This window comes from Bactrocera tryoni, chromosome 4, assembly GCF_016617805.1.
Source record: "Bactrocera tryoni isolate S06 chromosome 4, CSIRO_BtryS06_freeze2, whole genome shotgun sequence".
Classification (NCBI taxonomy): Eukaryota; Metazoa; Arthropoda; class Insecta; order Diptera; family Tephritidae; genus Bactrocera; species Bactrocera tryoni.
This window is the reverse complement of record NC_052502.1, coordinates 55,906,151-55,931,449: the sequence shown is the minus strand read 5'-3', so window position 1 is coordinate 55,931,449 and position 25,299 is coordinate 55,906,151. Positions and strand designations below refer to the sequence as shown.

The 25,299-nt window shown below is 39.8% G+C and overlaps 2 protein-coding genes across 2 annotated transcripts in view; one reads left to right on the top strand and one right to left on the bottom strand.

Annotated features, from left to right (window-relative positions):
• Positions 1-25,299, bottom strand: part of LOC120775172 (serine-rich adhesin for platelets) — an 85,250-nt gene that overhangs the window by 29,259 nt on the left and 30,692 nt on the right. The window lies entirely within an intron of this gene.
• LOC120773538 (carboxypeptidase B) lies at positions 17,006-24,496 on the top strand. The gene is made up of 7 exons (XM_040102496.1): positions 17,006-17,285; positions 19,515-19,587; positions 19,779-20,026; positions 23,040-23,237; positions 23,329-23,470; positions 23,579-24,104; positions 24,260-24,496. The coding sequence occupies exons 1-7, from the start codon at positions 17,006-17,008 to the stop codon at positions 24,494-24,496; spliced, it is 1,704 nt and encodes a 567-aa protein (XP_039958430.1).

The window sequence follows — 25,299 nt, the reverse complement described above, 5'->3', positions numbered from 1 at the left end:
CACCGCTTACGTGGTTATAACCGAGTTTACAACAGCGCGTCAGTCGTTCTTCCTTTTCGCTGTTTGGCGCCAATTGGATATTCCAAGTGTAGCCAGGTCTTTCTCCACCTGGTCTTTCCAACGGAATGGAAGTCTTCCAATTCCACTGCTTCCTCCGGTGGGAACTGTGTCGAATGTTCTCAGATCTGGAATGCTTTCCTCCGTTCGGACGACATGACCTATTCAGCGCAGCCGCTGTCGCTTATATTCACTGAACTAGGTTAATGTCGACGTAGTATACTTATCTCGTGCAGTCCATCGTTCCATCAAGTGCGATACTCGCCGTTGCCATTGTGCAAAGGACCATAAATCTTTCGCAGAACCTTACTCTCGAAAATTCGCAATGTCCACGCATGGTTTTTGTTCGTCGAGAGAGGACTTTAGTTCTCAATTGCCTACCCAATTCGAAGTAGACTTTTCCGAGGACATCAACCAGTGGGGCAGCGACACCTTCCCAATTAAGGGACTGGACATCCCATGATTCCATTAATAACACAAAATTTCATATAAACTCGTCGTTTAATGAATATAAGTACGTCGAACTTCACACGAACATAAAAAGAATTGTATTTTATCAATCGACAGTTTAAATGTAATCAGCTGGTGTGCAAAGCAATAAAATTCGCGTAAAAAATTGTCGAGTTACGAGGTTAACTAGTTTGAATACCCTCAATGAATAAAAAGTGCGCCGTTATCGTGACAAAACTGCCACCGTGTGCCGAAGGAGGTATAGCGAGAGGAAAAACGGAGAAAACTTTTCCGTTGAGCTGCAAAAAGTAGTTGCGTTAAATAAGTAAGAAAATCAACACAATTTGAAAATTTCGGGGGTTGTTGCATTTACTCATCTGTGTCGTCTGTATGCCAACACCTTCGCACAAAACTTTGGCAATGCAGACAATTCGATGGTGACGGTTATAACGGAGTTAATGGCAATGGCAGTGGTGGTGCCACTTTTATGCGCTGTTTGTGGGGGGTGTTGCGCTGTTGGGCCGTTAGTTACGCCAAACTAACTTTGTCGATATGTTTGCAGCCAGCCACTGTCATAAGGCGGTATGAAAAATGACGTTTAGCTGACAATGGCGCACGCTTGTGAGGACAATGCATGGCTTGCAGTAAGCAAGCAGTGTGGCAAGAGCATGTAATTCTTACACGCCTGACTGCGCTAAATGACTTTTTTATTGTTTGGGTTTGAGAAGTGTTAGTTATTTGTCTTCTAATACATTTTCGATTGTTTGTATATGTGACACCACAAATTTTTGGGCGTACTAACTAATTTATCGAAAATCAACACGAGCACAGGAGCTCCAGTTGCCACGAAAATTACGTACATATTCCCAACTTTTACAAGGGGGAGTTGGCCTCTTGACACCTTTGCCATGCATTGCTAAGTTCTCTTCTAAGCACTTACACCCTTCTAAGTTTTTCGGTGATTTTTGGCTACGCTTTGTTATACTTTGGTATGCCGCGCTTGAGTTTATTTTTCGGTTACATAATGATGTGTAAATTTCGGGCTTTCGTGTTTTGTTACGCCCTGATTAAATGATAAAGTCAATTTTAAGTGCGGCAGAATTATTGCTGCAGTTGACAGACGCTATTGCGACACGAATGTAGTTAAAAGAAAAAATAAAGAGACATATAGCGACACTTTGGTAACTTCGATTGAGAGTTAATGATAGTGGATAGATAACGTGGATTACTAGATAATTTAGTAGTAGAATCTCTAAAATTTGCATAACAAGAAGAGTTTTTCGAGAGAAAGGTTCTCCGGAAGATGTATGATCTTTTGGACATTGGTAACGGCGAACACCGCAGTCGATGCAACGATGAGCTGTCCGAGTTATACAATGTCTTTGACATAGTTTAGTGAATTAAGAGACAGCGGCTACGCTGGCTAGGTCATCTCGTCCGAATGGATGAAAATACTCCAGCTCTGGGAGTATTCGACATAGTATCCCTCGGAGCAAGCAGAGGAAAAGGAAGACTTACACTCTGTTGGTGAGATCAGGTAGGGAAGCACCTGGCTGCCTTTGGAATCTCAAATTGGCGCCAAACAGCAAAAAGAAAGAATGACTGGTGCACTGTTCTAAAGTCGGTTATAGCCGTGCATAGCAACCTCTCTGCACTTGGCATGTACAACTGTCGTGACCTCGCATAGGGTAGAGGCAAGTGGCGAAGTTTTGTGGTGTCAAAGAAGAGAAGAAGAAGAAGACGAATTTCATAAAAGTCAATGTTGTAACAATAAAATATACTCGCAGCGTCGGAATAATTGCAGAGTCATAAAAATTTTCCCAACTAACTGAGAAGGATATAAAATTCCTATTGGCACTCGATAGAGAGACTGTAGGAACTTGCTGGTCAATGTCTAGTGGCGAAACACGCCCGCAGTATGGGGTTGACGGAACGAGAGGACTGCAGGAAATGTATACAGCTGGGCACAAGAGAAACAGTGAATGTCTTGTGCACTTGTCTAGCATTGGCAAGACTACGCTGTAAGCATCTAGGGACCCCAGATGGTATGATACATTAGCGGATTAGCGGCTGCAGGATCTGTTACAATTTATGCCAAGCGCAGGCATCCCAAAGGGTGACTACTCCTCTTGGACCTAACAACTGAACTCCATCTGGTATCGCAAAGAAACAAAACTGGTCTATGCGTGGCTTATGGCCCTACCAGATTAACCTAACTTTTGCTCGAAAAAAACTTTTTAATATTCTAATAGCCTTCAAAGTCCCAAAATCTTTTTTCAGTAGGCAAATTTGATTTTATTATTCAACTATCGAGAGTCATACATCAATTGTAGGGATTTTTCGTTACTATTTTCTCCGTGCGATTAATCTTTTGACTCAAAACAGGTTTCACTGTATACGATTTTTTTCAGGCGGCTATCTTTTCTGGTTTAGACACATGTAAAAATCGACAGAGCCCAGATCCGGTTAGTAAAATTCTAGCAGGCATTTCGAAGCCGAACTCTTGCGAATTTTGCCATCGTTTTCGCTGATCTCTAACACGATAAATCAGTCCTTTCGATGAGCTCACGCGACATCCACTTTGTGCAGAGTTTTCTAATAATGAAATGTTCGAGAACGCTATGTCTTTCACGTCCCTTTTCTATTCTTAAAGTGTCAGCTAACTCTATCAACCAGTACTGCATCAATTTCCTTAAACAATTCCGCATTCGTGTGCATTGCGTCAATTAAGACTGTCTTCAGTTTTACGGACGGCAATCAATCAAATGCACTAAGGAATTGTTTAATCAATAGGAAGGCAATTTCAATTCGAATGTCGAGCTGTTAAAACAATGACGACTAAAGCAAAATGCGAGTCCCCAAATTCTAAATGTAAAAGTGCAACATTGTAACATAAAAGGCGCTGCAATTATCGCGAACCCCCTTTGGTGAACGCACAAACCTTGGACGAATGCCCCAAATGACAAAGGCAATAAGTGCTAAGCCCAAATATACCAATATATACATACATACATATTCTATGCGCATTTAGTGCATTTTCCTTTAAATCAAGTTCAAATCACAGGAGGGGCGGGACCCTTGTACTTTGTAGCGCTTACTTAAAGACGACAGAGTCAAGTTGTATTTATTGTTATTATATTTATACTTTCTGCCATATCCGGCGTTTTTTACGACTGCTTTGGTGGGTGGGTGGTGTTTGTCAAACGTTTTAGGGATTTCACGCTTGAGTGAATTTAATTTGCGCACCACAAAATGGAAAACTTTTTCAATCAAAGAAAGCATATGTGATTTGTTGATTTATTTATTTTTGTTCCTTTTTTTTTTGAATATTTTTAGGACACCGCTTGACTTGGAAGGCCTATCATCGTCTCGCAGACATACATGGTTTCTTTGATACAATGGCAAAAACATATCCCGACATTTGCTCTGTGGAAACAATTGGCTATTCCATACAGAAACGTCCATTGAAAATCTTAAAGTGAGCATAAATATAATATTTCAAAATAATAATAAAAAATTTCCGAACATAACCCAGAAATGAAATTTCACTTGCTTTCAAATCCATGCGCCACACTTTCCACACCCTCACAATAATTTTCATATTCACTTTTTCCGCTTTATAGAATCTCCAATGGTAATCCTGGCAATCCCGGCATCTGGATCGATGGTGGCATGCACGCACGCGAGTGGATTAGCCCCGCAACGGTCACATATATTGCCAATCAATTGATTGAAGATTGGGAGAACTTGCCCGAATATATGCGCAATGTCAATTGGTAAGCCACCGTAAGCCGCACTTATTGCCACTTTCATAGTGAATTCAATTTCCATTCCACTTGTCAACAGGTACATACACGCTGTGGCTAATCCCGATGGTTATGAGTATACACACACCACCGATCGTCTCTGGCGCAAGAATATGCGTTCGCATGGCCGTCAATGCCCCGGTGTCGATTTGAATCGTAACTTCGGTTACAAATGGGGCGGCAAGGGTACATCGGCAAATCCATGCGCGCAAACTTATCGCGGCAGCAAAGCTTTCTCGGAACCGGAGACATTCTATATTTCGAAATTCATTAGCAATTATCCGCGCGACACCTTCAAGGCGTTCCTTTCGTTCCACAGTTATGGTCAGTACATCTTGTATCCATGGGGTTATGATTATCAGCCAACTGCCGATAAAGCGGATTTGGATCGTGTGGCGCGCCAAGCAGGAACGGTAAGTTAAATAATTATTTTTACATTAGGTTAGGTTTTATCTGGTAGGCCTATAAGCCACGCATAGACCAATTTTGGTCCTATTCGATACCAGATGGAGTTCAGCTGCAAGTCATCCTTTAGAATGCCTGTGCTTGACGCGAGTTTTAACAGACTCTGCGACCCCATTATCGATACCTTCTCCAGTGTATCATACCGTGGAAATCCCAGATGTTTACAGCGTAGTTTTGCCAATGCGGAGCAAGTGCACAAGAGATGTTCCATTGTTTCTCTGGTGCCTTGCTCTAGACATTTCCTACAGTCTTCTTGATCTGTCAGCCCCATCCTGCGGTCGTGTGTCGCCAGCAGGCAGTGAACAATTAGTTATTTTTACATTAAGTAACCATAAAAAATTTTATATTTAAATTTTGCCAGATTAGACCACTGTCCCAATGGAGAGATTGCTAAAAAATACTCGATTTTAGTTGTTAAAACAATAGTAGTGAGAAACTGTAGAAACAAAGCATTTATTAGAGGGTAATATTTGTGGTTTTCCCTGAAAATAATCGGTGTTACAATCGAAACTATATAATAGAGTAATTACCAAAAGTATAGTTTTCTATTTTTTGGAAACGAAATTGAAGCACTCTGTAGTTAGCACCCACACGCTAGCGTTTTAAACTAAATTGCATGCCATTAATTGGGTTCCACACTCGGCTGGCCGGCGAACTAGCACGCTCTGCGGCAGCGTCCAGGATGATGGGGCCAGAACCATGCATTGCACTGGGGTCGCACACTATAAAGGAGAGAGGAGAGAGTGGGGAGAGAACAGCATTGGCAGCAGACAGCAGGAATGCGCCATGCCAAACTACTTCTGGGTGGGTATAACCTTGCAAGATTTAAGGAAATGATCAACCTCCCACGAGACAAATTCCGTCCCCTTGTTAAGTTCTATACAGGGCACTGCAAGCTCACGAAGCACTTGTCTAACATGGGCATAGGCTCTGGCGCAAACTGCCGGTTCTGCGGAATGGAACAGGAAATTCCATAACAACTGATTCTAGATTGCCCAGCAATATGCAGAAGCAGGCTCAAGGCTTTAGGTGCCATCTACGTGGACAGGGATCACATCACCTCAGTCACGCCAGCAAGCTTCTGGAATTGTTCAGGATGCTGGACCTTTACGACCTTATGTGATATAGGGGTGGGTCGCAGTGCAAAGCCTCAATTTTACTATCTATCTAAGTCCCAAACTCGACTTTGTTAATTTACATCTAAATTGTCTTCGCTAAGAGACTTGCTTAAACATATTGCGGTTGCTAAATATAAAACTAGAGGCATTTTTTAAAAACAATGTTGTTAAAAAGATACTGAAACTAAAACTTTCCAAGTCTATAGTCTATCAATGAATGTTTAGGCCAATTTACTTGTTTTTTGTCGTACAAAATGCATATGACTGAACAGGTCGTAAATCTGATATGGTTTTTTGGTGAGAATGTGGAAGAACCAATTCTATTTTTGACCAAAACCTTCAAATAAATTAAACTTAGCTTTGGAGCTATAAGTGAACTTATAAACCGGACCCGTTAAAATTAACATTATTATAGCTTATTCTAACAAAAAATTTAAATTAAAAACTATATTTATCACACTAAGTTTATTACTCAGTTCTTAAAATTTAATTTATTTTTCTATAACTAGACCATCACCAAGAAGTCCGGTGGCAAGTACACAGTCGGCCCATCAGCCACGACACTTTATCCAGCAGCCGGCGGTTCGGATGATTGGGCCAAGGGCTTTGCTGGCATCAAATACGCCTATACAATTGAAATGGGTGACACAGGCCGCTACGGTTTCGTGCTACCCGCCAGCCATATCGAACCTAACGGCAGGGACGGTTACACTTTCGCTGAGACGGTGGCGCGCGCCATCACACAGGGCAACAAATACAGTCGAAAACGTGCCTTGTAAAATTGTGGATTAGTTTAATTTTCTAAATTAATTTAACATAATTTATTTAAATTATTTATTTATTAATTTAATATTTATTTATTGCAATGCTGACTTAAAGTTAAGTCTGGCCGGTAAACTACCTAATTAACTGCAAGAAGTGTGTAGTCCAGCAAAAGCCAATTTAGCTTAGTAACGAAAATGCCAATTATAGTAATGCCTATTTATTTATTTATTTATTGTATTTGTAAAAGTAATTTATTACCGTATTTATGTTGTACTGGCTTAAAGTAAGTGTAATTTTGGCCGATTAGTTGCATTTAAATGGACTGAAGTTTGTTTAAACAAATGAAAGCGTACAGACAATCCAAGTGAATAATAAAATGAAATGAAAATGAAAATAATCAAATGTGTTTTTATGTGAAATGCAAATGCAATGGTTTTCGATTGGAATGCGTGCAAGATTTAAGATTCACTACATGTCAGCTGAGTAAGTGTGCTGGCAAAGTTTTCAGACCGCGTGTGTGTGTGTGCGAGTAAATGAGATTTTGGTTATCCACTTGCGTACATCAAAGAAAAGTAAGTAGAGGGGTTCAAAAAAATTCAACGTTAACTTCGGTCCACTTATTTGAGTGCATACTAACCTTTGTAGTCACGCAGAGACATACATTTGTATGTAAGCGGACGGTTGGAAAAGTAATACTATAGTTTGTTACATTCTCGTAGTTGGCTACTACTAAAAATTTTAAGGGGTTCTATACTCCTGAGAATTTCAAAAAACCGATCCTTCCTTTGAATGTAATGGGGTTTTCCATAGGGACGCCACAAAAGTAGACCGAAAGGGACTGCAAACGACGCCATTTTTTCCGCTCTTTTGACATTTCTCTTCAGTAGGGTTTGTCATTTCATCACGGAAGATATACGATTCAACAACGAGTCGGAATTATTAAAATTTACTACCGAAATTCGGAGTCAGTGGCCTCAACTTTAAGAGCGCTACGTCCAATTTATGGTCGTCATAATCGGTCTGTCAGATCGACAAGCATCTAGTGGAAAATTTTTAATCTACAGGCACAGTACAAAATATCCCGTGCCAGTGAGACAAAGAAGTGCCCGTAGTGTCGTGGATATTGCTGCCGCTAGCGCATCAACTGAGACCCAAATCAGAGTCTCTCACCTCGTTCTCAAGCGTTGGGCATCTCTGTGACGTCGTTATGGCGAATTTTTCGAAAAAATCTTGGCCTACATCCTTCCAGATCAAATTGACACCAAAATCGTTGTATGTTCGTGATCCGGGCTGAGTAACTACTTGAAAATGCTTCGTATTTTCATGGCAGAAGCTAATTTCTGGCTGAATGGCTTCCTCAATAAGCAAAATATGCGTTATTGATCAGGCAGCAATCCACAGTACTCCATGAGTCACCATTGCATCTCGAAAAATTTACGGTTAGGCGCAGTTTATGGGATGGCGGAGTCAATGGACCGTTCCTCTTCCGTAATGATCAAGACTGTGAATGGGAATCCCCACCGCTCAGTGATAATCGATTATTTTTGGCCCGAATTGGATGATATGGACTTCGACAATATGTGATTCCAACAGGATAGCGCCACAAGCCACACAACGAATGTCACAATCTAAATTAAACTATTTCCTGTGGGGCTACGTCAAGGCTATGTTCTATGCCAACAAGCCAGCAACGATTGATGAACTTCGTATGAATATCGAACGCGAAATTGCAGCAGTATCGGCCAATTTATGCTTGAAAACTCTCGAAAATTAGGTTCAGCGTCTGGAGTTCTGCAAGAGTGCCGGTGGTGGCCATGCGACAAACATCGAGTTCCATACATAATGGCCTCGATTGCACTTCCACAGGAATCAAGAATTTCATTGATATCCTAAACCGTTTTTTTTTTATTTAAAAAAGTTTTAGTTTGTAGCGCTCTTATTGAAAAACCCGTTACATACATATATTTGAAAATATTCTCAGAAAATGTGAAGTGCATCCAGCGAGTAGTTTCGAAGAAATAAGCGTATTTGTAAGAATCTGAGTGTAATCGGAGGTTGAAATCAGAAAGGTTTACTTTACTTAAGTAAAATTGGAATGATCCGGGTAAGGTTACCTTCTGAAAGTGAAGTGAAAAAAGGCTTAGCAAGAGGAGAGTATTACCTCTAGAAGGATACAGAAAACATAGCCACGCAGCTGCTAGTCTTGTCAGCGCCACAGATTAATCCAAGCGTGGTTAACAATAGCAGAAAGGATTTAAGCTCACTGGTAGGTCAACTCCTCTTGTCTGTAATTTCGGTTCCCGGTCACAGGAGCAGTTACGTAGACGTGTTGGCTAAGCTCAGGAGTCTCTTTACTAAGTATCATTTGGAACATTTGGCTAAGCTAAGGAGCTTTTTCAAAATATTCTACATTAAGATCTATACATTTTTGATTGAGCTTCAACCAATTGTCAAGGCACTTTTGCCACTCGGATTAAGGTTCCTTCAAAACATGTCTTCTGAACGCATGAATCATTCAGTTTTTTTCAAAAAAAGAGGCAACCATTTGCTTAGCAACGCTTCATAGTCCAACAGCTTTTGTTAGATGCGGCTCATTTTGAAACACACATACAGCCGACTGCTGTTTACATTCGGGCTCAACCTTCTCCTTCAATGACAACAGTCTTAATTTGGTTCAACGAGTTGTCAGCAGTCGTTTTTGGAGCAACCACGTCCACAAATCTAGAAGACGGCTACCACAGAGGATAACGCGAAAATAGCTCAAGATCTCGTATTAGTACAGAACGCTGATTGAAGGTGAGCGAGAAAGCGGCGACTATAGCCGTATCAAAATACACTTTTTTCTTTCGTAGGCTAAATACTTATCGGACTGTCCTCGTAAGTTTATACCTAGACAGCTAATATACAGTATATTGATATGGTTTTGACAACTGCACACACTCATTCATACGAATATGACAGAATCAACAATTGCCAGCGCAGTTTGCGCTCCTCTCTTCCCGCTGTGTTTATCTTGCAAGTTGCCATGCACAGCCTTGACCTTCTTTCGGCATTGTTCTTTATTATTTTAAGTTTTCTTTTTTCGTTTTCGGCTACAAAGTATTTAGGCAAGTTAAGTAGAATGCATGCAGTTTGCACGGTTCCTGTCTTTGACGGCGCAGTAAATGGCGTTCTTCATCAAATTTACTGCTGTTGTTGTAGTCCTTTGTGGCACATCTTCTTATAGACGGAAAAGAGAGCGTATAATGCATACATATTCATGTTATAGTATATGTGCATATATATGTATGTAAATGTTTTATTCAGCGTCGCAATCGATATCCTGACAAGTGGATTTCCTTTGCTTGCGGCAACCTCAAAGTTATTGGCAATTGTCAATTTTATTGTTGGCTTAAGGGACATATTTTGTGTTTGTCGAATATATGAGATTGAAAGACACATTTTCTGAGGCATATGTTCATGCATATACTCACAATAAAACTTAAATTTCAGGCAACATATAAATGCAGAAATAGCGGATTTGTGGAAGATGGGACATACATATTGACGAAAGTCGGTTAATTTTTTAAAAGTTTAAAAATGAAAAGTTTTTTTTTTTTCAAAATGACTAGGGAACTGAAAATCCGCCTTGACCAATATCGTTTGAGCTAGTACCTATGTATTTTCAGCCGGTCATTTAAACCAAACGAAAAAGTTGATGAACATGAAGAAAAGCCTCTGATTTCAAAAAGAGATGACATTGACATTAACCGCCTGAACTGCAGATTTGATGGCACCCCAATTTTTTATATGGGGTCATTTGAGATGTAATGTATCAACTGTAATCTTTTTCTTTTGAAGAAAGAAAAAAAAGTCCAAAAGAAAACTTCGGACATCCAATAAAATATAAATATAAATGATCAGCATGACGAACTGTCAGATTATATGCGAAAGAATCGCTCAGTTTTTGAGATATCGATCTGAAAATTGTCACACGTCCTTTTCTTATCGAGAATCGCCGATATCAGACTATTAAAGTAAAGGATAAAAGTAGACCGATAGAGACAGCAAACGACGCCATATTTTTCCCCGCTCTTTTGATAGTTCTCTTCAGTAAAGTTTGGCATTTCATTATGGAAAGATATACGATTCAACAACGAGACGGAATTACTAAAATTTAGTAGCGAAAATCGGAGTCAGTGGCTTCAACTTTAAGAACGCTAGGTCTATTTTATGGTCGTCATAATCGTATTGTCAGAGCAACAACTGAGCGTCTAGTGGAAAAATTTGACGTGACTCTGTGACGTCGTTATGGCAAGTTTTGCGAAAAAATACTGGCCTACATTCTTACAAGATCACACTGACGCAAGAACTGAAGACGCCTGTTTGCCAGAATTGTCGTATGTTTGTGAAATGGGATGAGCAACAACTTGAAAATGATCCGGATTTTCATCGAAAAATTATCTTCAGCGATAAGGAAGTCAAGTCTATAGTCTATGACAGCAAGCCAGCCGTCAATGGTGACCATGCCAAAGAAGTCAAGTGCCATACATAATGACATCGAATGTACTTTTCACAGAAATAAAAAAAAAACTTTTGTAGGGCTCTTATTGAAAACCCCATTATATAGCTATAGCTGCCACACAACCAGACCGATAAAAATTGAAAAAAAAAATTTAAAAATTGGAGAATATTGATATAGACGATTTATGGTTTCAACAAGAAGGCGCTACGTGCCATACAGCCACCGAAGCAATCAATTTATTAAAAGAAACTTTTGGCGAGCACATTACCTCGTATCACAAAGCAAAGATCGTGAAATTTAACATCTCTGAACTATTTTTGTGGGGTTATGTGAAGTCGCTTGTTAATGCAGATAAGCCCGAGACTATTGGCGCCTTGAAAGAGATTATACGGCGCGTTATTTATGACATACGGCCCAAACTGCTGCAAAAAGTGATCCAAAATTGGGCTTCTCGGGCCAGACTAAAATTTATTCGAGCCAGCCGTGATTACACGAAATCATTTTTAAAGCTTAATGGCAAACTCTTATCTTAATAATAATGCCAAATTCTTGTCCATAACATTAAATTATATTTGTTTACTTTTCTTCTTGAAAATCACATGCCTAAAAAACCACCCTTTAATACTTCGAGGCCCTTAACAAAAACCCATATTACTACAGTGCAATTAGCATACAATTATATTCTCGCCAGAAGGGTTTAAGCAAGTTACAAAAAATTAACTTTAGAACCTCTGTATCTCTACAGTTAAAATATAATATATACAATTATTATAAATCATTAGCAACAAATAGTTAAATGAAGGAAAGCAAAAGATACGTGTTTTAATGAACAGCAATAAAGTGATCGAAATCACAAAAAAAACAACAATAACATGAATATATGTTCTCTATCTCTAGATTATTAATTTACTTTCCAATGCTTCATAAATTTTTTTTAATTTTTTGCGAACAAAGAGATAAATTTTTAATATTTAACAGTTTGTTCAACTGTTTCGTAATAGAGAAACAAGAAATGGATTTTAGAGGAACCACCACATTTGTATGTCGGTAAGCTGAAGATTTCGTAATAGTAGAAAATGCTTAAATTATTGAACGCAGCTGTGGAGCTCACTCAGTTCATTCAACTGTGACTAATATTTGCGCCCTAACTAAAGTCGAAGTCACACATTAAGGTTAGGTTTCTTAAGTGAAATAAGAAAAGGAAAAGTAAACTAAATAATAAATATATAGTACAATTAACAACACAAAATGCAAAATATAATGTAATGGAATGAAATTTAAAAGGCAAAAAGTGATTATTTTTGGAGAAGAAATAGCCTTAATGAAAACGGGAAGTTAAGAAGTGCAATGAAGCTCTAAGAATTTTATATGAAAACAAGTGTAGGAGTTTGAAAGAGGAGGGTTGAGCAGAAAAAAGTGTACGACAATCGTGTCGCAGTGAAGATAAAACCAACTGCCTACCCCGCAACGTTACAATCGACCACAACACCTGCGTGATGGGATAGATACCGAGAGTTGTCGACAGCACGATGCTAAGCCGCTATGTCTGAATTTGGTATACCCGCAAAACTAATACAGCTGTGTAAACTGACGTTGAGCTATACCAAAAGCTTCATCAAGATCGGGAAGGATCTCTCCGAGACGTTCAATACTAAACGAGGTTTCAGACAAGGACTTTGAGAAAATAATGCTGCTGCGCATTGGCAACGAAAACATTGAATTTTTTGGAAAAAAGGCGTCGCGTTGAAGTGTGTAAAACGATGCATTCCGACTACCAGGGTGTCATGAAACGCATTATAACTGGCGATGAGACTTGGATCTATGCGTACGACCCCGAAACAACCGATCAATCGAGCGAATATCGTGCCAAAAGAGAGCCGAGACCAAAAAAATTGCGCCAAAGTCGCTCAAAAATCAAGGTCATGTTGACTGTTTTCTTCGATTATCGTGGTGTTGTGCATTATACTATGTTCGGACCGACATTGAAAACATTTTGAAAACACATTTGTATGTTGTGGAATCTAAGTGGTTCAGACCGACAATGTGTGTTTTCGATGGGTTTTCACTGACAACTATCAATAGCGGCATTCTCTTGCTCTTGCAAGATTGCACGATGTTACAAAATGCAAAAATTCTATACCGAAATATGCAAAGCCAAGAGAGCACCCATTGCAGAATCTAGTGATATATGACGGCACGAAAATAAGCGTGGGGTTTGGTCTGACATATTTATAGCCATTGCAAACAATTTTCAGCGTGTGTTTGTTGTTGTGCCGTTGCACCAAGAGGAAAATTCTGCAATTTCTGCACCGTGCAAGATTTTGCAACAGCAAGAGAATTCCCCTAATATGAGAATATCAAGCGACAGCTGTTTTTGTATATGGAATGTAAACAAATATCAAGTGACAATTTAGGGCCGGCAAAATATGTCTTCCAAAAACATCGATTAACTAGAGCAGGCACCGATTATAATGAGTGGAATGTAAGTTTTCATGTAATTTTCAGCGAGAACTGTTTTTTTGTTTGACAGATTTTACATGGAGGAAACACAAGTTTTCGTGCGAAAACTAGTTTTTCCCACGAAAACATGTTTTCGTTGTCGGTCCGAACATAGTATTATGAATTCCTTCCAACCGGTCAAACAGTCAACAAGGAATATTATTTGAACGTTATGCGTCGTTTGCGTAACGCTATCCGCCTAAAAAGGCCGGAATTGTGGAAAGACAATTCTTGGTTTTTACACCACGATAATGCACCATCCCTCGTAATTCGTGATCATTTCGCCAAGAACTCAACCCATATCGTTCCGCAACCACCGTATTCACCTGATCTGGCGCCGTGCGGCTTCTGGCTGTTCACCAAGCTCAAAAGACCGCTCCGGGGACACCGTTTTTATACGATAGAGGAGATTCAAGCCGCAGCGAAGACAGAACTGAAGGCCATCCCGGAAAGTGACTACAACCAGTGTTTCGAAGATTGGAAAATCCGTTGGCATAAGTGCATTGCATCGGGAGGGGATTACTTTGAAGGTGATGAAATTGATTTGGAAGAGTAAATAAAGAATTTTCAAAATAAATACAATGTCACCTTATTTTTTGGGCACAGTATACAACGACATTGACATAGTTCAGTGAATTAAAAGACAGCGGCTACGCCGGATCGGTCATGTCGTCCGAATGAATAAAAACACTCCAGTTCTGAGAGTATTTGATACAGCACCCACCGGGGAAAGCAGAGGAAGAGGAAGATCACTCCGTTGGGAAGACCAGGTGGAGAAGGTCCTGGCTACACTTGGAATCTCCAATTGTCGCCCAACAGCGAAAAGGAAGAACGACTGGCGCACTGTTGTAAACTTGGCTATAACCGCGTAAGCGCTGTCTACGCCAATAGAGAAGAAGAAGATCATGATGATATACAATGTGGAAATAAATAGAATCCATAGAAAGCCAGTTGTTGAAAATATAAATAAAATAATAGAAATTCTCGAGTCCGGAGGTCGTAAAAGCATTGTTTCAATGGACCAGCTAAATATTGCACAAAACCCATTCGGAGCGTTTTAAATAAAGCTGGATACAAAGAAAAACTCAACGTATGGGTGCTTCATGAGTTCAAGCAAAAAAGAACCTCGTGGACTGCATTTCCATCTGCGAATCGGTGCTGAATCGCAACAAAATTGAAACATTTCTGAAGCGTATGGTTATTGGTGATGAGATCACTTACGACCTTCAAACCTTCTGACCTTCGACGTCAAACCTTTAATTCGAAGCAATTACCCAGAAGCGACTAGTTTTGACCAATAGAAGAGGAAATGTGTTCCAACAGAACAACGGAAGACTACACACAGCGATAGTAACTCGCTAGAAGCTTGGGTAGAAGGTTTTTATACATCTCCTTTATAGTCCGGACAAAGAACCAAATGATTACGACCTGTTCCTTTCAATCGCCAATGATTTTACTTTGAAAAATTTGGGTGATGAGAAGCTTGTGAAAATTAACTGTCCGAAAAAGCGCTAGATTTTTAGGACGTCTTTTAACTTTAGAGCTAATAACTAGTAATCGGTCAACTTTTCTAAGTTTACATGACATTATCAGTACTACCTAGTTTTCTTTCAAAAGGCATGGAGTCGCCAAACCGAACTCTGGCGGCTCCTTTTCTGCCCATATATCGGCGAAGGAGTTTTGGGTGGGAGAAAGCCGTTGGAGGAAATGGACAGTGAGCATCTTTACGGATGGGTCAAAGCTTAGGGAGAAGGTTGATGAAAGGGCTTACTGTCAGGAACTCCAGCTTCAGACTTCCTGACTATTGCAGTATTTTCCTCCTTCAGATAAGTGATCATTCACCCAGATAGGACGGCGGTACTAGCCTTGAACTTATTTACAGTGCGTTCAGCGTTGGTCGTTGAGTGCCTAACCTCGCTAACAATAGCATCGAGTGTATTTGCGATGAGACTGATATGGGTCCCAGGCGTGAAGTGTGAAGCTATCAGCAGAATGGGAGCGGGTCGGATGATTGCTTCCTACAGGCGGCCCATTTGTTGTCAGTATCCGTTTGTGTTCTACTAATTGATAGCTGGGGTTCGCGGGAACTTGGCCAGCGCTGGGCCACCATAGTAAAAGCCTTTTGTGCCAAGATCGTTCGTAAGAGATCGATATATCTTTTTGACCCCAGTAAGGCTAGTCTAGTTCTAACAGACTATTGCCCTATTGGAGTTCATGCTGTAAGGCTGGAAACTTTCTCAGACACCATCTCCAGAAACTGTATGGATGAGTTGGAAACAACTCAACACTTCCTTCTTGACTCTCCCGCGTATACCTGCAGACATTCCACCGAAGTGGCGGGAATGGAAAAAAGCGCCTATGCAAATTAATATAGCAGCCTACTAAGTGCTTTGCTAATTTATAATTTCGAACACAGGAAGGTTTCTTTTCTATGGCTTCACAAGGGACAACATATAGCAGTCTACGTCTGATATTTCTATATCAGCCATCTAATCTAACCTATTAGGTGTTAAAAATGAGAATAATTGTGGTTCACCCTGTATAAAATACTGCCTATATTGCCAAGCATTAGCTAGGTAATCAAAAATCTTAATGAAATGCAATTTGTTTTCGAAGCTATGAATTTACTGTTTCAACAACATACTATATACATATATGTACATATGTGCTGATAATCGCAATAAACAAAAGATCATCAAACTAAGAAAAGAAAAACAATATCGCTAAAATGAGCCACTTCGATCGTTACCTTTCCTACAGCCGGCTGCTCGCCGGTTCAGGTGATTATGCTGCTAATGATCATTACAAACAGCGCACTGTTAAAACAGTTATTTTCGATTTCCCCCCGAAATTTTATTGTTGTTAACTTTTTTTGTTATTATGCAAATTAATTAATTTTGCTCATGTGTTGTCGTTAAAAATTATTATAACCGCTATTTGGGCAAAGAAAAAAGAATAAAAGACAACTCCTCCGTTGGGTGCGCGCAGCTGCATTGTGAATTATGATTATAACAGACAAGTCTGTTGAGATGACTATCACTTTCTTGGCTTACAAGCATAATCGTCACAAAAGAAATTTAGCTTGAAGCTTGACGCGGCGAAATGCTCCAACTTTTTCACCAACAAACTGTCACGCACATTACTAATTAAGCACTTACGACGAGCAGATCGCGCTGACGGTTCGGTATATTTTTGGCGAGTTCGTTCGTGTCAACTTATTAATAGAAATTTAATGCTAAATAGTTTGAGGAATTTAAAGGATGCATATAAACTTTCACTTAATGCTCTTGACACTTCTGCAATTATGCTTGTTGTTGCTGCCGGCAGCAAACGCGCAAGCTATGCTAGAGTTGCCAGTCGATGTGAATGAAGTGCCCGTTAATTTGGTGGAAATACCGCGCACGAACATCCTGGCGCATATTCCATTCTTTCGCAACTTTCTACGCGCAGTGCGTCCGAATGCGCACGTCGGCCGAAAATCCGATTATCGCAGTGAGTTCGATGAGAACTATATCAACTATCACGGCGCTCAGTTGTGGAAGGTCATATTTAATGCAACGCGCAAACGCAGCAGCGACAACAAACGCACGGAAATGATGCAGACTTTTGTGGAGAAATTCGGTAAGTCGGTGAATTGTTTAGACGCACATCTTCGGCTTTAGTGTACCATGTACGAATGCGATTAAAAATAGGTTATTAATTCCGAGAGGTAGAAAAAATGTCACAGAGCAAGTAACATATGCATCAGGGGAGCTCTAAAAACAACGCAAAGTCAGACTCACATACTCGTTCTTTAAGCAACTGACAGCGAAGTCAGCTCTTGGACTCTGGAAATCCTTTATAATACAGGAAATCTGCGGTAAGGGACATCCTAAAATACCCAATACCACAGATTTTCAAAATCCTATGGAATTAAACTTAAATTTGGTCCCCAATATAACCTTCTCTTCCGGAGAAGAGTGTAATAGGGGTGCGGTGGGCAGGGAATCAGATATAAGTATCTATACAGATGGGTCCGTACTAGATAATCAAGTGGAAGGCGGTGTCTTTCCGTAAAATTAGATACCAAAATCGCCTTCCGACTAAAAAAAATTAAAGAAAGCCATCTTGTTTTGATAAAGCGTTCAATCACATCAAGATATATTTCTATATAAAGACAGCCAAACGGCTTTAAAATCACTAGTCTCCTAGGGTTTTTCTTATATAGTGAAAAAATTCCTTGATCTCTTAACGAATCTCACATCTCATTTTATGATAACAATACAATGAGTTCCAGGGCAAAGTGGTATTCCTAGTAACTGAGAAGCAAATAAACTAATCAGAGCAGGCACCATATTAAAATTAGACTCCAAGAGGAAACTTAGTTATATGCTTCTGGTTACTTGTGTATGTTATCGATGTTAAAACTAGATCATTAACTTGCTCAACAAGCAGGCAAATGTGGCATGAATGGGATATGGACAGCCTTTGCCAACTACTAAAATTCAACAGGAATGACATAGTAACTCTAGGAGGAGTGTGATGGTCCAACCGTTGAGACTAATTTTCATGACCCGTTCGCGCATTTTGACTTTTAACTTTACTGATTGTTCGCATAAACTTTAAACTTTACACATATCCACAAGAAAAAATCTAACGGTTTTATATCACACGACCTTGGCGGCCAATCGACCGGGTCAAAACGTGAAATTATCTGCTCACCGAAATGTTTTCTCAATAAATCCATTAATTGGTGCGATGTGTGGGAAGTGGCGACGTCTTGTTGAATTCAAATGTCGCCGAGATCACGCGCTTCAATTCCGGGCATCAAATAGTCGGGTTATCATGGCGCGATAACGGTCGTTATTGATGGTTACGTTCTCACCGCCATCATTTTTGAAAAAAATGGACCGATGATCCCGCCGGCTCACAAACCATATCAAACCGTTGTATAATCTGGATGAAATGGTATGAATGAATTTTGTTGTTTCATAGGTCAGTACGAGTTGCTGCGAACGATGCCGATTCGACTGTCTACGGTCTTCGTGTACACTTTCACCTATGACAGTTATATTTTTCACTGTGTGCTGGACGCGTTCTATTCGGTTGCATATTATCCCATAATGAATGCTGTGTCTCAAGACGAGTGATGGTGTTGCGAATAGTACGCTCTGTAGGCCGATTATGTTGACCATAAGTTGAGTGAACCGCGCCAAACACACTCTTCACAGAACGTGAATTTTCGTAACAAAGTTGAACGATTTGTAAACGTTGTTCAGGCGTTAATCCTTCCATGATGGAATGCAAGCGACACTGAAGAAAAATAACAGGAGAGCTTGACACGACTCACGTGTGATCTGTCAAAAAAAAGGCTATCGAAAAAAGTTACTCAACTTGGATCACCCGTTATATGAATGTATATAATTGTTCAATAAGTATTTGCAAACTCACTTTCTCAAGAAAGTTTCACTTAATTACAACCATCCGGTGTAGTTGAATAAAAATTCGAATAGCAACACCGAAATCGCGAATTAGGCAATCAAAATTGCAAAAAAATTGGCAAAAAAAAAGAAACAAATATTGAAATGAAGTTGAAAGTAAGAAATGCAAATTAATCTATGGCTGGCCAAAACTGTTCTAACGGCACTGCGATCTCCCAACTCTCCCAATAGTTATTTGCTAAAACTTATGCGCTTGGAGGCAAATATAGCATGACCACCTCTACCGCATTTGTATCATGCCAATGACATGACACGCAAACCCGTTATTCAGTGTTCTTGCATAAAATTTTCATAAATCATTATCTAAGTTTGTTGGTCAAACCGAAAAAGAACTAAACATAACTTGCTTATTTAAATAACGAAATTCCAGATTTGCGCTTAATCGGTCTTCGAACCGAGTTTATTTGGTCAGTAGTCGAAAACGCCGCGTGCACGTTGGAACTGTAAATGAAATCTGACGAAACGCCATATCGCGAAACAAATTTTTCGAAATTGTAAATTGAAACGCTGGAACTCGCATAATGTTAATAAAATACTTGTATTACAATTCGCTTGTGATTTCACTGTTATTGTTGCTGAATCTGCCGACGCATGCTTGCCGGAAACAACATACACAATTCTTTTTATTACGCAGTATACCCGGTTTTCCATCCGCGCTCATTTCGAGTGATGAATTGTATGAGAATACAGTGGAGAGTTTACAGTGGCTGGTGCCGATGGACATACGACAACTTAACATTTTCTCACCGCAATCTTCGTATCAGATTAACTTGCGATATCGCAATAGTAGCTCGGTGAAGCGCTATCCCGGTTATCAGTTATGGAAGATACATGAAAACAATATTGAAAATAAAGTGCTCAGAACGTTTTGGCGACTTTTCGGTTAGTAGTTGTGCAATTATTGTTTTTGCATGGTGGTTTTAGTGAAATATGGCATTTTCATTTGAGATTAGAAAAATTGTGTGTTTTAGTAAATTTATTAAAACAAATTTGTACTATAAAAAGCGCCACTAATGTACTGTTCTCCATTCTGTTTCAAGAGTGCAAGGTGCGTTCCAAAGCAAAAAATCAATTTATTTTATTCAATATAGTCTCCTTCTGCTTCAATAGAGCTTTTTGTACGGTCCAAAAGCATGTCGAAGGGGTGTTTTAGCTCGATGGCTAGTATGGCCGCCAGTATGCCGGTGCAAGCCTTTTGAATGGTCTCTAAGTCTGCATAACGCTTCCTTCATGGGAATTTTTCAGGTGAATACGGGGAGTTGTTAATGGTTAAAATGTGATTTTTGGTCAAATACTCGGTCACAAGCGTCGATCGAATGTTGGATTCTGAGCAATTTGTGGTCGTCAGTCAATTTGTGCGGAACAAACCGTGCACACACCTTTCGTAAGCCCAAGTGTTCGGTCAAAATGCGATAAATCGATGTTTTGGAGATGTTCAATTCTATTTCCATGAATTTCAATGATGATTTCGGCTGATTTTTGATGAATTCACGCACAGTTCCGATGGAATTTCCGGTGATCACGGATTTTGTATATACGTAGTACGAAGATCATAAGTAAAGAAAGGGCTAAGTTCGGATGTAGCCGAACATTTTATACTCTTTCAACTTATAAGCATCAAAACCCGGAAAATACCTTCAAGTGTTGATAAAACCTTATGTTAAATTATGGATGCACTGCATTAGAAAGACTGTTATTAGAATCATTATTACTCCATCCGACCGATATATACGATATAAAGTCAACCAGAAGCGCGAATATTTTTATTTTAAGTATAAGGGAAGTATTGACCCATATTTGATACAAGAAATGCTATCATCACAAAAATATTATCTCCGAATGTCAATCCTAGACCTCACAGATTGAACATTTGTTTGGTAGAAACAGCCATATAATATACATAATTTGGTCAAGTAGGTCCTGGAAGATGGACTCATGTATAGAAGTTCACGCAAGTGAGGAAAGTTCTCTGAGCGCCATTTACTTGGCAGTGGCTATAACGATTATTTTACATATGGCTCAAGCAGCTCACGACTGAAAGTCTTAGTCCTCTGGGTAGTCACTCATCATCAAAGTCCTGCAGTGGGCGTTGCAGTGCCATGGATCATGACAACATCTGATGAGTCGGCGTTACGAGTTTTCAAGAAAAAGATTCTGCGGAAGATTTAAGGTCCTTTGCGCATTGGCTACAGCGAATACTGCAGTCGACGGTACGATGAGCTATACGAGATATTCGATGACATTGACGTAGTTCAGCGAATTAAGAGACAGTGGCTACGCTGGCTAGGTCATGTCTTCCGAATGGATGAAAGCACTCCAGCTCTGAGAGTATTCGACGCAGTACCCGCCGGGGGAAGCAGAGGAAGAGGAAAACCTCCACTCCGTTGGAAAGACCTATTGGAGAAGGACCTGGCTACACATGGATTCTCCACTTGACTTCACTACCCGAACCCATAAAATCCTTCCCTACCACCTTGGTTGTAAAATTATATGCTTGGGGCCGATTTATTCAGTGAGTTATCTACTTTTGGTAGTTTTCAAGATAACAGAGCGTGGTGTACTTGATTTTACCTATTTTCATAGTGTATAAAAATATGCTAAAGGGACTTTTTTCTAACAAGTTTGGTTGATTTAGCTCCAGCGGTTTGGAAGATACATATGAACAGACAGTGGTCCCTCTTGCAAAAACAACCTGTCGGTAAGCAGGAAAATACGTGAACTAAACTTGGTTGTCGTTCTAACGGCAGAACAGACTTAAAAACTGTTCATTCGGCAGCAATCTTCAGAATTATTGGATGATTTGGAATAAGACTGGTATGGGTACCAGGCATTGCGGAATCGCAGGAAATTGCAGTGCTGATTAGGGAGTAAGAAAAGGTATTCTAGAAATGCTTTCGGTAGAATGGAAGATAGCTTGGCTTCACCAAAGCTTTGTCAGCGGTGGGCCACCATCGACACATGAGCTGTCGCAAAACCTTTTGGCCCAATATCGAACACAGGAGATCTAGTGATCTTTTTGCCCTCATTAAGGCTACATAGCTTCTCCCTAGTTGTTGGCCTTTTAACAGGTAATTATTGGCGTCCATGCTGTAAGGTTGCGAATCTTCCCAGACGCCATCTGCAAGAGCTGTATGGAAGAGGATGAGGTGGAAACAAATCACTTCCTTCTTGACTGTCCCGCATTTGGAAGGTCAAAATTTAGACACTTGGGATCGCATACCTTCAGACATCACACCGAACTTGCGGGAATGGAAACTAAACGCTTATGCAAATTTGTATTGGCTACTAAGCCGGTTTGCTAATTTATAAGTTCGAACACAGCAGTTCTTCCTTTCTATGACTTCACAAAAGACATATAACAGTCTACGTGCGATCTTTGAGCAGCCATTTACTAACATAACCCTAACCTTTCGCACAATTTCAGTTAAGTTTGGTTAAGAAGTTTGGAGTCGTTAGAAGAATAGACTAGTGTTCTATCATATAAACGACTGATTTTAAATCATTTTTGGTATCAACAATGTGAGGCGATTTAGTGTGCGAAAAACCCTTCCTTCATTCAGAATTTCTACTCATTAGCTGATCAAGAAGTCTGGAATCTAGACTCTGTGCAATTGTCCCGACTCTATGTAGTCTCTCGAGCGGTAGACTCTATAGTCGGTACAACTACATCTAGTCCACTACTATAAACACGTGAATAAAATGAATCGGTATCTCCAAGTATGAGAGATACGATAGAAGAAAGTTTACAAACCACCGAGAGAAGTTTCAGCTCTACGCTACGAATATCTTTTAGCTGTTACTATATCTATATAATGAGTTTAAATTTTATAAAATATTTTCACTGGAGAAAACATAATTAAATATTAATTTGCATTTCACTTTTCCTGCATTTTAGGCACTGAGGTATGGAATATAAATCAAGATGGCATCGATGTCTTAATTGACTATAAGAATACGGCTAAAGCCAAAGAGTTCATAGCGAAAACAGATTTCACCTACAATATAATGATCGACGATATTGAAACGGCGATCGATGAGACTTATACGGAAGTGAATAACAGCAATGCAAACATGCCGTGGTTAGATAGAGACAGTAAGTGGAATTTGGGTCAAGTGAGCTAATTTGGCTTTTATTATGTTTGACGAAAGATAAGAAATGTAATAATAATATAATGTTTTTATAGGCACAATATTGAATTGGAATCGTTACCACGATATTGGTGATATACAGCAGTTTTTGCAGCACATTTTGGAAACATATCCAGATTTGGCGGAGATAGTGCAAATCGGTGTGACGCACCACAAACGACCGTTGGAAGTGCTGCGGTGAGTAAAAACGGTCTTTAGATCTAAAGCAAATTGAGAGTTGATGCAAACTCATAAATAATGAACTTATGAAATAGCAAAACTAAGCGTGCACCGCCATTTTTACAGCATCTCCAATGGCAACCCCAAGAACTGGGCTATCTTCATTGACGCCGGCATGCAGGCACGCGATTGGCTGAGTCCCGCCGCGCTTACACTCGCCATTTCGAAGCTAACTTGGCTGTGGGACAAGGAGCCGTCGGTTATGCATAACATAGATTGGTACTTCTTGCCCGTGGCGAACCCGGATGGTTATCAGTACGCACGCATCACCGATCGTCTGTGGACGAAGAACCGCTACTTCGACAGTCAAACCGGTTGTTATGGCGTCAATTTGAATCGCAACTACGACTATCAGTGGGGTGGTGCGGGTTCATCCGAAAATCCCTGCAAGAACCTGTTCAGAGGTCCGAAAAAATTCTCCGAACCGGAAACGAAGGCGATACGTACCTTCATGCATAATATGCGTGAGTTTCTGGGCGCATACGTTTCGTTCGGCGCCTATGGCCAGGCAATCGCCTATCCGTGGGGTGATGCGGACTACGTGACGGACAACCAGCGCAAGCTGCACAATGTAGCGCGACGTGCAATGTTGGTGAGTGTTGCAACAAACTAAAAATCAATTTAGAAGCCACTATAAAATGGTTTGCCATTGTTTAACTTTCTTTTTGACTTTTTCTGGCTTTTATTGTTGCCATTGTGTGGCCGCCATTACACGTGTTGATTTTTTTGTTTTATTTGATTTTTTAGAACTTTCGCAAATTGAATCAAGCCGAGTACCGTGTGGGCACCAGCTATCGACTGAAATTGGCACGCGCCGGCAACTCGGCCGACTGGGTGCAGCAACGCGTTAATCCCCAATACGTTTACAATGTATTTCTGAAGGACCAAGGGCGCTATGGGTACTTGATGCCGCCGCATTACATTGTCGAATCGGGCGAGGAGGTTTACGAATTTATGAAGACAATAGCGGCGGCGCTGAATTGAAGCCGAGCCAAAAAGTGCATGCCACAAATCCATGTGGTTGAGGAGAAGAAATATAAAAAAACAAGGTGGAAGAAAATACACAAAATGCATGGCGCGATTGGGAAATTTCAAACTCTCAAAAAAACAAAAACAAAGAAAGTATTTAAACAAAGTTTAGCAGACGCTTTCAATTTTTCTTCAGGCGATGTTAGGTTTAGCAAACGTATTTACTAAATATTTAATATTTAAGCTTATTTATTTATAAATTTTAATGTAAATATGGACGAAAATAATAAATTGCATTTAGTTTAAGGTTTCTGTGTACTACTTCCTCGTCTCGAGGTTAAAAATGCCGAGGGCCAGTTGCCTAAACACGAAGCGGGCCACACATGTTGCAAAATTAACGGTAAATATTTAACAGTTATATTAGGAATATATCTTATTTATACAAGTGCAACACAATAAGTTGAGGTTGCATAAAATTTTAAACAAATATTAGGCAATTTGCACAAACAACCATTCAAATGCACGAAGATAGGAAAGTACAGTTAAGTGTTTTTTTTTCTCTATTAAACAAATTTATGTAGATTTGCTTTCAATTTTAACGAAACTTATTTATTTATCCATATGTAACGCACTTGTAATTGGAGTTCATTGCATATTTTTAGGCCTCACAAAAAAACGAATATCTGCGAGAGATTGTTACACTCAAAGCCGTACTTAAACACTTACGTGACGGCTGTGCTTAATATGCCACAGAATATATAGTATGTATATGTAGGTATTTGTTCACAATTAAATTTTTACACTTTTTTTTTATAATT

Excerpts from the sequence above, each read along its gene's own strand:
- LOC120773538 (XM_040102496.1), top strand. The coding sequence starts at position 17,006 with ATGCTAGAGTTGCCAGTCGATGTGAATGAAGTGCCCGTTAATTTGGTG. Across the intron at positions 17,286-19,514 it reads GACTTTTGTGGAGAAATTCG|ATTTGCGCTTAATCGGTCTT; the intron begins GTAAGTCGGTGA and ends ACGAAATTCCAG. Across the intron at positions 23,471-23,578 it reads CGACCGTTGGAAGTGCTGCG|CATCTCCAATGGCAACCCCA; the intron begins GTGAGTAAAAAC and ends CCATTTTTACAG.